At 43.6% G+C, this 15338-nt stretch overlaps 1 protein-coding gene across 1 annotated transcript in view; it reads left to right on the forward strand.

The window, feature by feature from the left end:
- The first annotated feature begins 1824 nt into the window (after positions 1–1824).
- Positions 1825–15338, forward strand: part of LOC138959820 (BAI1-associated protein 3-like) — a 117741-nt gene continuing 104227 nt past the window's right edge. The window contains exons 1-3 of the mRNA XM_070331452.1: positions 1825–3090; positions 9329–9412; positions 13760–13927. Coding sequence (XP_070187553.1) covers positions 2947–3090; positions 9329–9412; positions 13760–13927 — 396 coding nt within the window. The 5' untranslated portion in view covers positions 1825–2946. The remainder of the gene's footprint in view (positions 3091–9328; positions 9413–13759; positions 13928–15338) is intronic.

A 15338-nucleotide genomic window follows, 5' to 3' on the forward strand; every position in this document is an offset into this window, starting at 1 on the left:
CTCTCTCTCTCTCTCTCTCTCTCTCTCTCTCTCTCTCTCTCTCTCTCTCTCTCTCTCTCTCCTTTATATATATTTTTAATATATTTTCACTTCTTCTTTTTCTCAATATAAATGTCCGTGCATATATATATATACGCATATATATGATTAGAGTAGTCCTTCTCTGGGCGAGGGCTGGTTGAAAAAAAGCTCGTTTGTAACCTATTGCATATGTCACAACCCTCGTAAAATAAAATTTGATATGAATTGATTGATCTCTGTCACGAACCCTAGAATCATTGAGCTATTTTCATACTAACAGGCTTCATTCGTGATAGGTGCATGCCGTCTGCTCTCTGGGAACTGCTGTCTTGTAGAGAATCGGTTTAGATGATGTATGTGAAGAACCTTGAGCAGAGTTTCAGAATATATACCATTCTGTCATTCATTCATGATGTGCATGCATACATCATGACTGTTATCTGAGAATGACCGCTATCTGAGAATGACTGCTGTATAAGAATGATAACTATCTTGGAATGACTGCTGTGTGCTAATGACTGCTGTGTGAGAATGTTAACTATCCTGGAATGACAGCTGTGTGAGAATAACTGCTGTGTAAGAATGACTGCTGTGTAAGAAAGACTGCTGTGTGAGAATGACTACTGTGTGATAATGACTGCTGTGTAAGAATAACTGCTGCGTAAGAATAACTGCTGTGTGATAATAACTGCTTTGTAAGAATGACTGCTGTGTGAGAATGACTGCTGTGTGAAAATGACTGCTGTGTGAGAATGAGTGCTGTGTAAGAATGACTGCTGGACAAGAATGACTGCTGGACAAGAATGACTGCCGTGTAAGAATGACTGCTGTGTGAGAATGAATGCTGGACAAGAATGACTGCCGTGTAAGAATGACTGCTGTGTAAGAATGACTGCTGTGTAAGAATGACTGCTGTGTAATAATGACAGCTGTGTAAGAATTACTGCTCTGTAAGAATTATTGCTCTATGATAATAACTGCTTTGTGAGAATGACTGTTGTGTGAGAATGACTGATGTTTGAGAATGACTGCTGTGTGAGAATGACTGCTGTGTGAGAATGACTGCTGTGTGAGAATGACTGCTGTGTGAAAATGACTGCTGTGTGAGAATGACTGCTGTGTGAGAATGACTGATGTTTGAGAATGACTGCTGTGTGAGAATGTGAGAATGACTGCTGTGTGAGAATGACTGCTGTGTGAGAATGACTGATGTTTGAGAATGACTGCTGTGTGAGAATGACTGCTGTGTGAGAATGACTGCTGTGTGAGAATGACTGCTGTGTGAGAATGACTGCTGTACGAGAGTGAATGCTGTGTGAGAATGACTGCTGTGTGAGAATGACTGCTGTGTGAGAATGACTGCTGTGTGAGATTTATTGCTGTGTAAGAATGACTGCTGTGTGAGAATGACTGCTGTGTTAGAATAATTGCTGTGTGAGAATGACTGCTGTGTGAGAATGACTGCTACGTTACTGCTGTGCGATCATACAGTATAAGTCAAAGAGATGGTGTAGTATGTCGCGCCGCGTGAAATCAGAAAGCCGCGTGTATCGATGTTGGAACGAGAAGTTGGCCGATCGATTCCACACCTGTGCTGTGAGCCAGGCGGAGGGCGGACCGCAGCCTTGGCCGTTATACCGTACCGTTATACCGTACCGTGGTACCGCACCGTACTGTTGTACCGTACCGTAGCTCTATACCGCACCGTTGAACCGAACCAAAACATTGCTTGTCGGGTGCATGGGGTGTTTGGACTGTGTCGGGGGCTAGCCACCCAGGCCTTAGTGCAGTCATCTTTTCAGCGGATCATGCCGACTGCTGGGAGATGACGAACAACACAAATCAATAGTATTGTGACAAGGGTAGTGGACCCGGGTAGACTGCGCGTAGTAGGGAAAGAACCAGTGTAGAATGAGGCTGGCACACTGCTGATTGTGTGTGTGCTTCTATAGTACTCTACAACAACCTAGTGCTGACTGACCGGCAGGTCACACTGCGGATTGTACGTGTGTGTGTTTCTACAGTACTCTACAACAACTTTCAGTGCTGACTGACCGGCAGGTCACACTTTCCAAGCAGACTGCTGTCTGTGACTCCCCATGCACACCTTCACACCTGTGTGTGAGCGTCGTGACGGCCACCTGTGATTGAGACGATGCCCCGCTGATGGCATTTCTGTATGTGCCTGTGAATGAAATGACTCGATGATGTCATCACTATATTATGTGGTTGTGAATGAAATGACTCGATGATGTCATGACTGTATTATGATGTGCCTGTGAATGAAATGACAAAGTGATGCCGTCGCGATATAACCTTCGTCGTTGAAAACGACGTTAAACACCAAATAAAGAAAGAAAGAAAGACAAAGTGATGTCATGACTGTATTATGACGTGCCTGTGAATGAAATGACAAAGTGATGTCATGACTGTATTATGACGTGCCTGTGAATGAAATGACAAAGTGATGTCATGACTGTATTATGACGTGCCTGTGAATGAAATGACAAAGTGATGTCATGACTGTATTATGCTGTGCCTGTGAATGAAATGACAAAGTGATGTCATGACTGTATTATGATGTGCCTGTGAACGAAATGACATAGTGAGGTCAAAACTGTATTATGTGCCTGTGAATAAAATGATTCTCTGATGTCAGCACTAAATGTGCCTGCAAGTGGGATGTCTCGGTGATACCATCACTATAGGAGTAGCCACAAACAGTGTGACGTGACATTATGTGACGACATTTTACCCAATTGACGTAATACAAGCCCAGCGTGAGTACAAATGTTACGCAATCTGAAGACTGTACCGACCACGGCGCTTTCGCCTGATCAGTGTATGGTGTGACGTGACGTGACGACACAGTGAGTGACGTCAGACAGGTTGACGTCAGACAGGTTGACGTCAGAGCGAGTGAAGATGTTGCGCATTCTGAAGACCGTTGTGACCAAGGCCCTGACACCCAATCATTGCAGGGTGCAGGAGTCAGATGGCAGTTTCTTTGAGAGCTACACGGCGCTGGCATGGCGACAGGAGAACAAGAGACTGCGCGCCGCCAGCGAGGTCAGTCCACATTTACTCTTCCTTCCTAGCTTCCTTGCTTCCTTACTTCCTTGCTTCCTTCTTTCCTTCCTTTCTTACTCCCTTACTTCCTTGCTTCCTTCTTTCCTTGCTTCATTCCTTCCTGTCTTCATTCTTTCCTTCCTTACTCCCTTCATTCATTCTTCCCTTCCTTCCTTCCTTCCTTCCTAATTCCTTCTTTCCTTCCTTCCTCACTTCCTTGCTTCCTTCCTTCCTTTCTTCCTTCTTTCCTTCCTTCCTTCCTTTCTTCCTTCTTTCATTCCTTCATTACTTCCTTACTTCCTTCCTTTCTTCCTTCTTTCCTTCCTTCCTTCCTTCCTTCCTAATTCTTTCCTTCCTTCCTTACTTCCTTGCTTCCTTCCTTCCTTTCTTCCTTTTTTCCTTCCTTCCTTCCTTCCTTCCTTCCTTGCTTCCTTCCTTCCTTTCTTCCTTCTTTCCTTCCTTCCTTCCTTCCTTCATTCAATCCTACCTTCCTTCCTTACTTCCTTCCTTTCTTTCTTCCTTCCTTCCTCCCTTCCTTCTTTCGTTCCTTGCTTCCTTCCTTCTTTCTTCCTTCCTTCCTTCCTCCCTTCCTTCCTTACTTCCTAATTTTTTCTTTCCTTCCTTCCATACTTCCTTCCTTTCTTCCTTCTTTCCTTCCTTCCTTCCTTCCTTCCTTCCTTACTTCCTTGCTTCCTTCCTTTCTACCTTCTTTCATTCCTTCATTACTCCCTTACTTCCTTCCTTCCTTCCTTACTCCCTTCCTTCCTTCCTTCCTTCCTTTCTTCCTTCTTTCCTTCCTTCCTTACTCCCTTACTTCCTTCTTTCCTTCCTTCCTCACTCCCTTACTTCCTTCTTTTCTTCCTTCCTGACTCCCTTCCTTCCTTGCTTCCTTCTTTCCTTGCTTCCTTCCTTCCTTTCTTCCTTCTTTCCTTCCTTCCTTACTCCCTTACTTCCTTGCTTCCTTCCTTTCTTCCTTCTTTCCTTCCTTCCTTCCTTCCTAATTCTTTCTTTCCTTCCTTCCTTCCTTCCTAATTCTTTCTTTCCTTCCTTCCTTACTTCCTTGCTTCCTTCCTTCCTTTCTTCCTTTTTTCCTTCCTTCTTTCCTTCCTTACTTCCTTGCTTCCTTCCTTCCTTCCTTCTTTCCTTCCTTCCTTCCTTCCTTCCTAATTCTTTCTTTCCTTCCTTCCTTACTTCCTTCCTTCGTTCCTTGCTTCCTTCCTTCTTTCTTCCTTCCTTCATTCCTTCCTTCCTCCCTTCCTTCCTTACTTCCTAATTTTTTCTTTCCTTCCTTCCATACTTCCTTCCTTTCTTCCTTCTTTCCTTCCTTCCTTCCTTCCTTCCTTACTTCCTTGCTTCCTTCCTTTCTTCCTTCTTTCATTCCTTCATTACTCCCTTACTTCCTTCCTTCCTTCCTTTCTTCCTTACTCCCTTACTTCCTTGCTTCCTTCCTTCCTTCCTTTCTTCCTTCTTTCCTTCCATCCTTACTCCCTTACTTCCTTCTTTCCTTCCTTCCTTACTCCCTTACTTCCTTCTTTCCTTTCTTCCTTACTCCCTTCCTTCCTTGCTTCCTTCTTTCCTTGCTTCCTTCCTTCCTTCTTTCCTTCCTTCCTTACTCCCTTACTTCCTTGCTTCCTTCCTTACTTCCTTCTTTCCTTTCTTCCTTACTCCCTTCCTTCCTTGCTTCCTTCTTTCCTTGCTTCCTTCCTTCCTTTCTTCCTTCTTTCCTTCCTTCCTTCCTACCTTACTTCCTTCTTTCCTTCTTTCTTTACTCCCTTTCTTCCTTCTTTCCTTCCTTCCTTACTCCCTTCCTTCCTTGCTTCCTTCTTTCCTTGCTTCCTTCCTTCCTTTCTTCCTTCTTTCCTTCCTTCCTTACTCCCTTCTTTCCTTCCTTCCTTACTCCCTTACTTCCTTCTTTCCTTCCTTCATTACTCCCTTACTTCCTTGCTTCCTTCCTTCCTTGCTTCATTCCTTCCTGTCTTCATTCTTTCCTTCCTTCCTTCCGTATCCACCCCTTTCGTTTCTCCTGCTCCTCTCGGGACGAGTTGGGACAGTTCACTACTGATTGTTGTCATTGCTCACTGTCTCCAGCAAGCTTGTCAAGGATCTGGAGCCATTGTCTAGTGTGTGAAGCAAGTCTTTCATAGATCTGTAGACCCGGTCTAGTTTCTAAAGAAAAACGTTCTTAGATCTGTCGCCACGGTCTCGTGTCTGAAGCAAGACTTTCATAGATCTGTTACCACGGTCTAGTGTCTGAAGCAAGACTTTCATAGATCTGTTACCACGGTCTAGTGTCTAAAGCAAGACTTTCATAGATCTGTCACCACAGTCTAGTGTCTGAAGCAAGACTTTCATAGATCTGTCACCACAGTCTAGTGTCTGAAGCAAGACTTTCATAGATCTGTCACCACAGTCTAGTGTCTGAAGCAAGACTTTCATAGATCTGTCATCACGGTCTATTGTTTGAAGCAAGACTTTCATAGGTATCTCACTACATGTGCTTTCTGAGTCTAGTGTCTGAAGCAAGACTTTCATAGATCTGTCACCACAGTCTAGTGTCTGAAGCAAGACTTTCATAGATCTATCTCTCACCACAGTCTAGTGTCTGAAGCCCCACGGGACCGACGGATGCTGACGGATTCTGCCACCGTTATTTCCTTGATCGTTTTATCATACTTATATTCTGCCACAGTTATTTCATTGAGCCTTTTATCATCATAGTAATATTCTGCGTTTATTGAGCGTTTTATCATAGTAATATTCTGCTTCAGTTATTTTATTGAGCCGTTTATCATCATAGTAATATTCTGCCACAGTTATTTAATTGAGCGTTTTATCATCATAGTAATATTCTGCCACAGTTGTTTCTTTGAGCGTTTTATCACAGTAATATTCTGCTGCAGTTATTTTATTGAGCGTTTTATCATCATAGTAATATTCTGCCACAGTTGTTTCTTTGAGCGTGTTATCATATTAATCGGTCATACACGTAAAAGCCGTGGGAGTTTCAGCCCATGAACGAACAAAACAAAAAAATCATATTAATATTCTGCCACAGTTATTTCATTGAGCGTTTTATCATCATAGTAATATTCTGCTACAGTTATGCCATTGAGCATTTTATCATCATAGTAATGTTCTGCCACAGTTCTTTCATTGAGTGTTTTATCATAGTAATACTCTGCCACAGTTATTTCATAGAGCGTTTTATCATAGCAATATTCTGCCACAGTTATTTCATTGATCGTTTTATCATAGCAATATTCTGCCACAGTTATTCCATTGATCGTTTTATCATAGTAATACTCTGCCACAGTTTTTTCGTTGATTGTTTTATCATAGTCATACTCTGCCACAGTTATTTCATTGATCGTTTTATCATAGTAATATTTTGCCACAGTTATTTCATTGAGTGTTTTATCATCATAGTTATGTTTTGCCACAGTTATTTCATTGAGCGATCACGGCTAACAGTGGCCGGAGCTGCGGGTTTTTTTGATGGCTGGTGAGGAGGGCCAGCTGTCAAGGGGCTGTTTATTCCTGATCAATAGTTGCATTCTTGTAGTGTTGCTCTGCTCTCTGGCTGCCATGCGTGTGTGTTCAGGCCACGAGGGGCTGGAGCTGGGCTAGGTGGCCGCTTCCTTCATTGTTCTCGCTCTGCTTTCCTGTTTTTTGTTTTTGCTTGTCCCAAGCATAGAGCTCCTGCCGCTTGCTTTTAAGATCGCCACTTTTGTTCGACTGCTGCCATTCACGTTTCTTGCTCAGGCGCCATTGTTTTTGTACGCAAGCGCATGCTATTATATTCATGAAAATAAGAAGCATAATTATAATGAGAAAATCAGACAATAAAAAAAAATCAGAGAGAAAATAAGCGTTGATGCATCGTTAAACAGAGCCATTGATATATAGGCAACAACATGTCTAAAAGAGGGGGGAGGGGGTTGGGGAATCACGCATTTACTATACATGTAATATAAATAACAGAAGCATTCATATAAATTCTAAATACATTAAACAATAAAAACAAGATTTCAGGAAGTAGTTTACATTGCCATGAAATGTGTTTGTTTGTTTGTTTGCTTAACGCCCAGCCGACCACGAAGGGCCATATCAGGGCGGTGCTGCTTTGGCATATAACGTGCGCCACACACAAGACAGAAGTCGCAGCACAGGCTTCGTGTCTCACCCAGTCACATTATTCTGACACCGGACCAACCAGTCCTAGCACTAACCCCATAATGCCAGACGCCAGGCGGAGCAGCCACTAGATTGCCAATTTTAAAGTCTTAGGTATGACCCGGCCGGGGTTCGAACCCACGACCTCCCGATCACGGGGCGGACGCCTTACCACTAGGCCAACCGTGCCGGTCATGAAATGTGTATCTACCTGCCTTGTTGATGCTTTTAAATATGTGGGTCTTTTAAAGTCTATTGCCAAAGAGTTCCAAAGCGGTGCTCCCAAAAAAGCTCAACTTTATTTGTAAAACAATCTAGGATTGAATGATGGGAGTACACTTAGAGACATGTACCCCTTCATTACATGTGTACAATACATGTTCACATCATTTTGAACACCTCCATGCTCTACTATATAATATACAGAGATTACACAAAGTACTAATCTTAACTCACGTTGGGAATCCCGAGAGACTTTCTTAGTTTAGCGGGGCTCTTACGGGTGTCGAGGTTTGCCGAGACTTTCTTTGTTTAGTGGGGATTCCCAATGTGAGTGCAATATAAGATTGTATAATTTATGTTGTGCTCGTTCTTTGTGGTTAGGCGTGTGTTGTTTTTGGACTCTACACTTCGTCACTTTACATCCCATGTGGGGCCTCGGGAAGTCCTGTTCACAATGTGTTTGGCTGCGCTTGAGAGTAGTCCGATCAGTTCATTGCATGGGTCTCAGCTTCTATTCTTATTTGTGCACACCACAATTAGGGTTCACACTGCAACAAACTAGTAACACAGCACATCAGTCAAACATGGCATATTTTGTGAGGGGGAAAAACAGCAATTTGTTTTAGAATTTGACGTCACCGATGCCAAGGTATCTTTCTTGGCAAAACGAGTTCGCGTCGCGAGAATCAGTCATCAGCCTGATTGGCTGACGTTGACATCTAGTGCACCTGGCGTAAAGCATAGAGACATGGTCTTGCAACATGGACTAATAAGAATAAAGAAAGTTAGTGCTTGTTGTGGAATTTTCTTCATTGTTCTAATCATTATTACATGGACTTGTCGCTCTCAGCTCTAACAAGCACTTTGGAACATTCTTCCATGTGAACGAGAATGTTAGCTCGCAGTGTTTTTTGTTTGTTTTCTTGTTTGTTTTCTTGTCGTTGTTTTTGCTGGCACAGTGTAGGCGTGCTTGTCTTCACGCTCACAGCGGACAGGACGCGTCCACTCAGGAAGTGATGTCGCCGCCATGTTCACTAGTAGGGAATTGTGGGGAGGAATTCTGTCAGACATTCACCTCATCCGGTTTATGTGGCTGTCAGCTTCTTTGAGAGAAACATGGATGTGCTTTGCCTTGGTCGCTCCATACCGCCTCACATTACCCCCCCCCCCCCCCCTTTACTTGCACCCGCTCTGGTCTTTTTAGTTCCGACTTGGTACAGCTTACTCACTTTATCTTTCTTTTAAACAGACGTTCTTGTTTGTACAGCTTACTCAGTTTATCTTTTTTTGAAATTGACAGAGAATTGGGTTGTCTCTTCCCTTTCACGTTCCAACATTGAACGAGCCTTTCAGTGCACGAACTGAGCCCCCTGAGGGACAGAGCGTTACACTTGTAAAGAAGCCGCCGTCAGTAAGAGTCAGAGGGTGAAGACAGGTTAGGGGATGAGCCACTGGGGGTTAGGGACGGCACTAACGACTAATGTGAATATAATGAGATGTGAATATAATGAGGTGTAGTGAGAGGAGCATCAAGATTCTCAGAACGCTAAAAGCAGTGACGGTCAAAAGAACAAGAACAAGAACTGAATCCGCCATATAGCATAACAGCCATTGGTATTTATCTTGGTGTGGAACCAATCATACATCCATACGCTCCTTGCATATGCAATAACTACAAAGCTAACAACATTGGTGTTCGATGTTGGATGTTTCAAGGGGACAAGGAAGGGGGCAAGCAGCCCTCCCCCATGGAGAACCAGTTTGATGTTTGATGCTTGATGTTTGAGTCTTGATGATTGATGCTCGGTGTATGATGTTTGATGTTCGATGTTTCATGTTTCAGGGGGACAAGGAAGGGGACAAGCCGCCCCCCATGGAGAACCAGTTCGGCAAGAAGCCCAAGATCCACAAGCTGTCCCGCAAAGAGGTGAGACGTTACTGAGACACACAGACATTACTGAGACACACCGACATTACTGAGACACACCTACATTACTCAGACACACAGACATTACTGTGACACACATACATTACTGTGACACACATGCAATCCTGTGACACACATACATTACTGTGACACACATACACTACTGTGACACACATACAATCCTGTGACACACATACATTACTGTGACACACATACATTACTGTGACAAGCTGTCCCGCGAAGAGGTGAGACATTACTGTGACACACATACATTACTGTGACAAGCTGTTCCGCAAAGAGGTGAGACATTACTGTGACACACATACATTACTGTGACACACATACTTTACTGTGACACACATACATTACTGTGACAAGCTGTTCCGCAAAGAGGTGAGACATTACTATGACACACATACATTACTGTGACACACTTACATTACTGTGACACACAGACATTAATGTGACAAGCTGTCCCGCAAAGAGGTGAGACATTACTGTGACACACATACATTACTGTGACACACATACATTACTGTGACACACATACATTACTGTGACAAGCTGTCCCGCAAAGAGGTGAGACATTACTGAGGCACACATACATTACTGTGACACACCGACATAAATGTGACACACCGACATTACTGTGACACACCAACATTACCGAGACAGACAGACATTAGTAAGACACACCGACATTACTCAGACACACATACATTACTGTGACACACCGACAATACTCAGACACACATACATTACTGTGACACACAGACATTACTCAGGCACACCGACTTAACTGTGACATGCTGACATTACTGTGACACACAGACTTTATTGTGACACACCGACATTACTGTGACACACAGACATTACTGTGACACACCGACATTACTGTGACACACCGACATTACCAAGACACACAGACATTACTGTGACACACTGACATAACTGTGACTCACCGACATTACTGGGACACACCGACTAAACTGTGACACACCGACATTACTATGACACACAGACATTACTGTGACACACCAACATTACCGAGACAGACAGACATTAGTAAGACACACGACATTACTCAGACACACATACATTACTGTGACACACCAACATTACTCAGACACACATACATTACTGTGACACACAGACATTACTCAGGCACACCGACTTAACTGTGACACGCCGACATTACTGTGACACACAGACTTTATTGTGACACACCGACATTACTGGGACACACCAACTTTACTGGGACACACCGACATTACTGGGACACAACGACTTTACTGGGACACACCGACATTACTGGGACACACCGACATTACTGAGACACACCAACTTTACTTTCTTTCTTTCTTTATTTGGTGTTTCACGTCGTTTTCAACCACGAAGGTTATATCGCGACGGAGAAAGGGGGGGGGAGGGGGGGATGGGATAGAGCCACTTGTTAATTGTTTCTTGTTCACAAAAGCACTAATCAAAAAATTGCTCCAGGGGCCAGCAACGCAGCCCAATATATTACCTTACTGGGAGAATGCAAGTTTCCAGTACAAAGGACTTAACATTTCTTACATACTGCTTGACTAAAATCTTTACAAACATTGATTATATTCTATACAAGAAACACTTAACAAGGGTAAAAGGAGAAACAGAATCCGTTAGTCGCCTCTTACGACATGCTGGGGAGCATCGACTTTACTGGGACACACCGACATTACTGGGACACACCGACATTACTGGGACACACCGACTTTACTGAAACACACTGACATTACTGAGACACGCCGATTTTACGTTCAACTGTTTGTCTTCCGTAAAAGTGTCATCGTCTGTTGGTGTCCTATGTGAACGATGTGTCCCACATAGAGGTCGGACACGCGGTCCTGTGACTGTGGCCATTGTGTGTAAATTGTGTTTGTGACGTAAGTTTGTAAAAACAACATGTTGCACGAACGAACGTGCGGTCATTCTCATTGTCAGTTCCTGATTCGGATAAGTGTTTGTATGAAACCACCCCAAACCGGACGCTGAACGACCCAGTACCGTAATGGAATATACGTCTCTGTTTCACTCTTCTGTGAAGTAAAAACACTCCCTGTGAAATAAGAAGAGCAGCAAGTTACTAGAGACGAGATGGTGCCAATAGACCTTTTCGGTATCTGAGCAGCTCTCGCGAGACACGCTCTTTGTTATGCTTTGAACATCGCGTGAACTTCGAACTTTGGCTTGTGCAGCTCGCTTGAGATCGCTGTACCGCATGCTTTGCTATGCTCTGAAGTTTGCGAGAGATTACGAGAGCTTGGAATACCGATAGGGTCTATACCCGCACCATGCCCAGTACACTTCTCAGCCGTTATAGCTGAGGTCTGACGTAGAAGAGGAGAGACAGTAGGCGGGAGGGGCGGAGTACTGGGGCCGAGGAAGGGGACAGGCCTTTGTACTTTTCCGCGATCGTCACTAATTGCACGAGGCAGAGCAGAGTGGCGACCATCAGGCGGCAATCACGTCCATTGTTTCTGGTCAACCTGCTCTTGCTCCGTCTTGTCCGCTGTCTTCGTCAGTGGCGGTGGCTGGGAGGGGGGGGGGGGGGGGCGTGGGGCGTCAGCAGGTTCTGTCCTTTTTCAAGCCACAGACCATTAGCTAAATTCACTATACCCTTGACAGGTTCGAAATGTGCGTCTGACCTTTTTTTTTACAACTAACACAAATTATTGAAAAGTTAGTTTTTCTTTCGCTCCATTTTTCCCTTTAAGAAGAGAAGTTGTCGATAGTAAGGTTGTGCCAGACATGGGGGGGGGGGGGGAGGGACGGGAGGGTTTAGAGCAGAGAGGGCAGCTTCACTTGCCGGCACAGCGGGGAACGGGGAGGGGGGGGGGGGGGGAGGGATACGCCTTAACAGCATTATCTGACAAGGGTTGTTCATACTAAAACGTCACATTTGAAATGCCTGGAGGATACTTGAGTCAGTCCAGAAGGAATGAAAAGTTCGATGTGAAAGACAAGTTCAATTAGGAACCAAAGGGTACACGCCCAGGCTGGTAGAGACGGGCCGCACGAGGAGAGGAATGAAGGGGGAGGGGGTGACGGGGATGAAGGGGTAGGGGGTGATTGGGGGGCGGTGGTGGGGGGCAAAGTAATGATGCGAACGAGAATACAGGAAAGTTGTCTTCCACGCAGCACAAGAATAACAAGAAGAACAATGTATGTCGCCATGTAGCATTACCACCATTGATGATTGTCCTGGTGGGGATGTCATTCATACATGCATTACATCATTATACAATGCAAAAATACACAGTTAGAAGAAACAACAAGTCGCGTAAGGCGAAAATACAACATTTAGTCAAGTAGCTGTCGAACTCACAGAATGAAACTGAACGCACTGCATTTTTTTCACAATGACCGTAGTCCGCCGCTAGTGCAAAAGGCAGTGAAAGTGACGAGCCTGTTTAGCGCGGTAGTGGTTGCGCTGTGCTGCATAGCACGCTTTACTGTACCTCTCTTCGTTTTAACTTTCTGGGCGTGTTTTTAATCAAAAAATATCATATCTATATGTTTTTGGAATCAGGAACCGACAAGGAATAAGATGAAATTGTTTTTAAAACGATTTCGGAAATTTAATTTTAATCATAATTTATATATTTTTAATTTTCAGAGCTAGTTTTTAATCCGAATATAACATATTTATATGTTTTTTGGAATCAGAACATGATGAAGAATAAAATAAAAGTAATTTTGGATCGTTTTATAAAAAATAATTTTAATTACAACTTTCAGAATTTTAATGACCAAAGTCATTAATTAATTTTTAAGCCTACATGCTGAAATGCAATACCGAAGTCCGGCCTTTGTCGAAGATTGCTTGGCGAAAATTTCAATCAATTTGATTGAAAAATGAAGGTGTGACAGTGCCGCCTCAACTTTTACGAAAAGCCGGATATGACGTCATAAAATACATTTATCGAAAAAAAACGTCTGGGGATATCATACCCAGGAACTCTCATGTCAAATTTCATAAAGATCGGTCCAGTAGTTTACTCTGAATCGCTCTACACACACACACGCACAGACACACACAGACACACAGACACACAGACACACACACATACACACACACACACAGACACACAGACACACACACACACACACACACACACACACACACACACACCACGACCCTCGTCTCGATTCCCCCTCTATGTTAAAACATTTAGTCAAAACTTGACTAAATGTAAAAAGGCCAATAGCAAGTCAAAATCATCACAGAACTACAGGTTACTAAACGTGCTCTCATCATCATGACTGTAATGGATACCTGAACGTGACAGTGGTGTGTTGCAGAGCGAGACGTTGTACATCGAGGTGCTGTACACCGTCAAACACAAGATCGGCACGACGAGCGGCGCGCACTCCCCCTACCAGCAGGACCTCTTCCAGTACGCCAAAGAGTCGTTCAGCATCAGCCCTGAGGACCACGCCAGGCTCTATGCCAGGGCTACTGAGGAAAAGGTAAGAGAGAGGGGGAGAGAGAGGGGGGGAGAGAGAGAGGGACGAGAGAGAGAGGGGGAGAGAGAGAGAGAGAGAGAGAGAGAGAGAGAGAGAGAGAGAGAGAGAGAGAGAGAGAGAGATGATGATGATGATGATGGAACTTTATTTTTCAAGGATAGAGGTTTAAGGCGACGCCTTTTCTTACAACCGGTCCTTACTTCTAATACAAATGTCTATTAAATGATAAACAAGTAAAGCAACATGACAAATAAACAAATTAAACGAACGAACCAGCAAACAATCGACAAGTAAGCACAAAATGACAAAGTAAGCAACATACAAATCAAAAGCGAAACATGCAACATGAGAGAGAGAGAGAGAGAGAGAGAGAGAGAGAGAGAGAGAGAGAGAGAGAGAGAGAGAGAGAGAGAGAGAGGGGGGGGGGGGAGACAGTACGCCAAGGAGTCGTTCAGCATCAGCCCTGAGGACCACGCCAGGCTCTATGCCAGGGCTACTGAGGAAAAGGTAAGAGAGTCAAGTCAAGTCAAGTCAAGTATTTTATTGTTTTGGGCCCAGAGGGCTTTGAAACAAAGATATAACATTAACACAAAAAAAAAGGTAACAAATCAGACAGTTAATATATGTATACAAATTGAGCGGACAAATACAACAATACTATACGACCAAATTAAATTGGCAATATACACTTCCATACATGCAAACAAAAAGAAAAATAGGTTTAACAAAATCCGGTAAGAAATCAGGCAGATAATATGTATGTAGAGGGGGAGAGAGAGGGGGGAGAGAGAGGGACGAGAGAGAGAGGGGGAGAGAGAGGGGAGAGAGAGAGAGAGACAATACGCCAAGGAGTCGTTCATTATCAGCCCTGAGGTATGACGGCTTACTAGTGCCAAAACCTGGGGTTACCCATTATCACGTGATAATTACTAATTAACGCTGTCAGTTACTGTTTTCACTCGTTAGTTACTCATTTTCACGGGATAATTTGTTATTTTCACGGGAAAATGACTAATTTTTACTTTTGGCACTAGCAATCCGTCAGGAAGTGAGCCAAAACTAAAAATTAGTAATTAACAGGTGAAAGTTAGTAATTTTATGTCCACCAAAAAGTTAGTAATAAATGTCCACCAAAATACCCTAGTGTGACTTGGAATAATAGGCCGTGAAAAGTAGGATATGCGCCGAAATGGCTGCGATCTGCTGGCCGATGTGAATGCGTGATGTATTGTGTAAAAAAATTCCATCTCACACGGCATAAATAAATCCTTGCGCCTTGAATATGTGCGCGATATAAATTGCATAAAATAAAAAAATCCCTGCGCTTAGAACTGTACCCACGGAATACGCGCGATATAAGCCTCATATTGATTGATTGACTAGTGCCAAAACCTGGGGTTACCCATTATCACGT

The sequence above is a fragment of the Littorina saxatilis genome, linkage group LG2 (assembly GCF_037325665.1).
Source record: "Littorina saxatilis isolate snail1 linkage group LG2, US_GU_Lsax_2.0, whole genome shotgun sequence".
Classification (NCBI taxonomy): Eukaryota; Metazoa; Mollusca; class Gastropoda; order Littorinimorpha; family Littorinidae; genus Littorina; species Littorina saxatilis.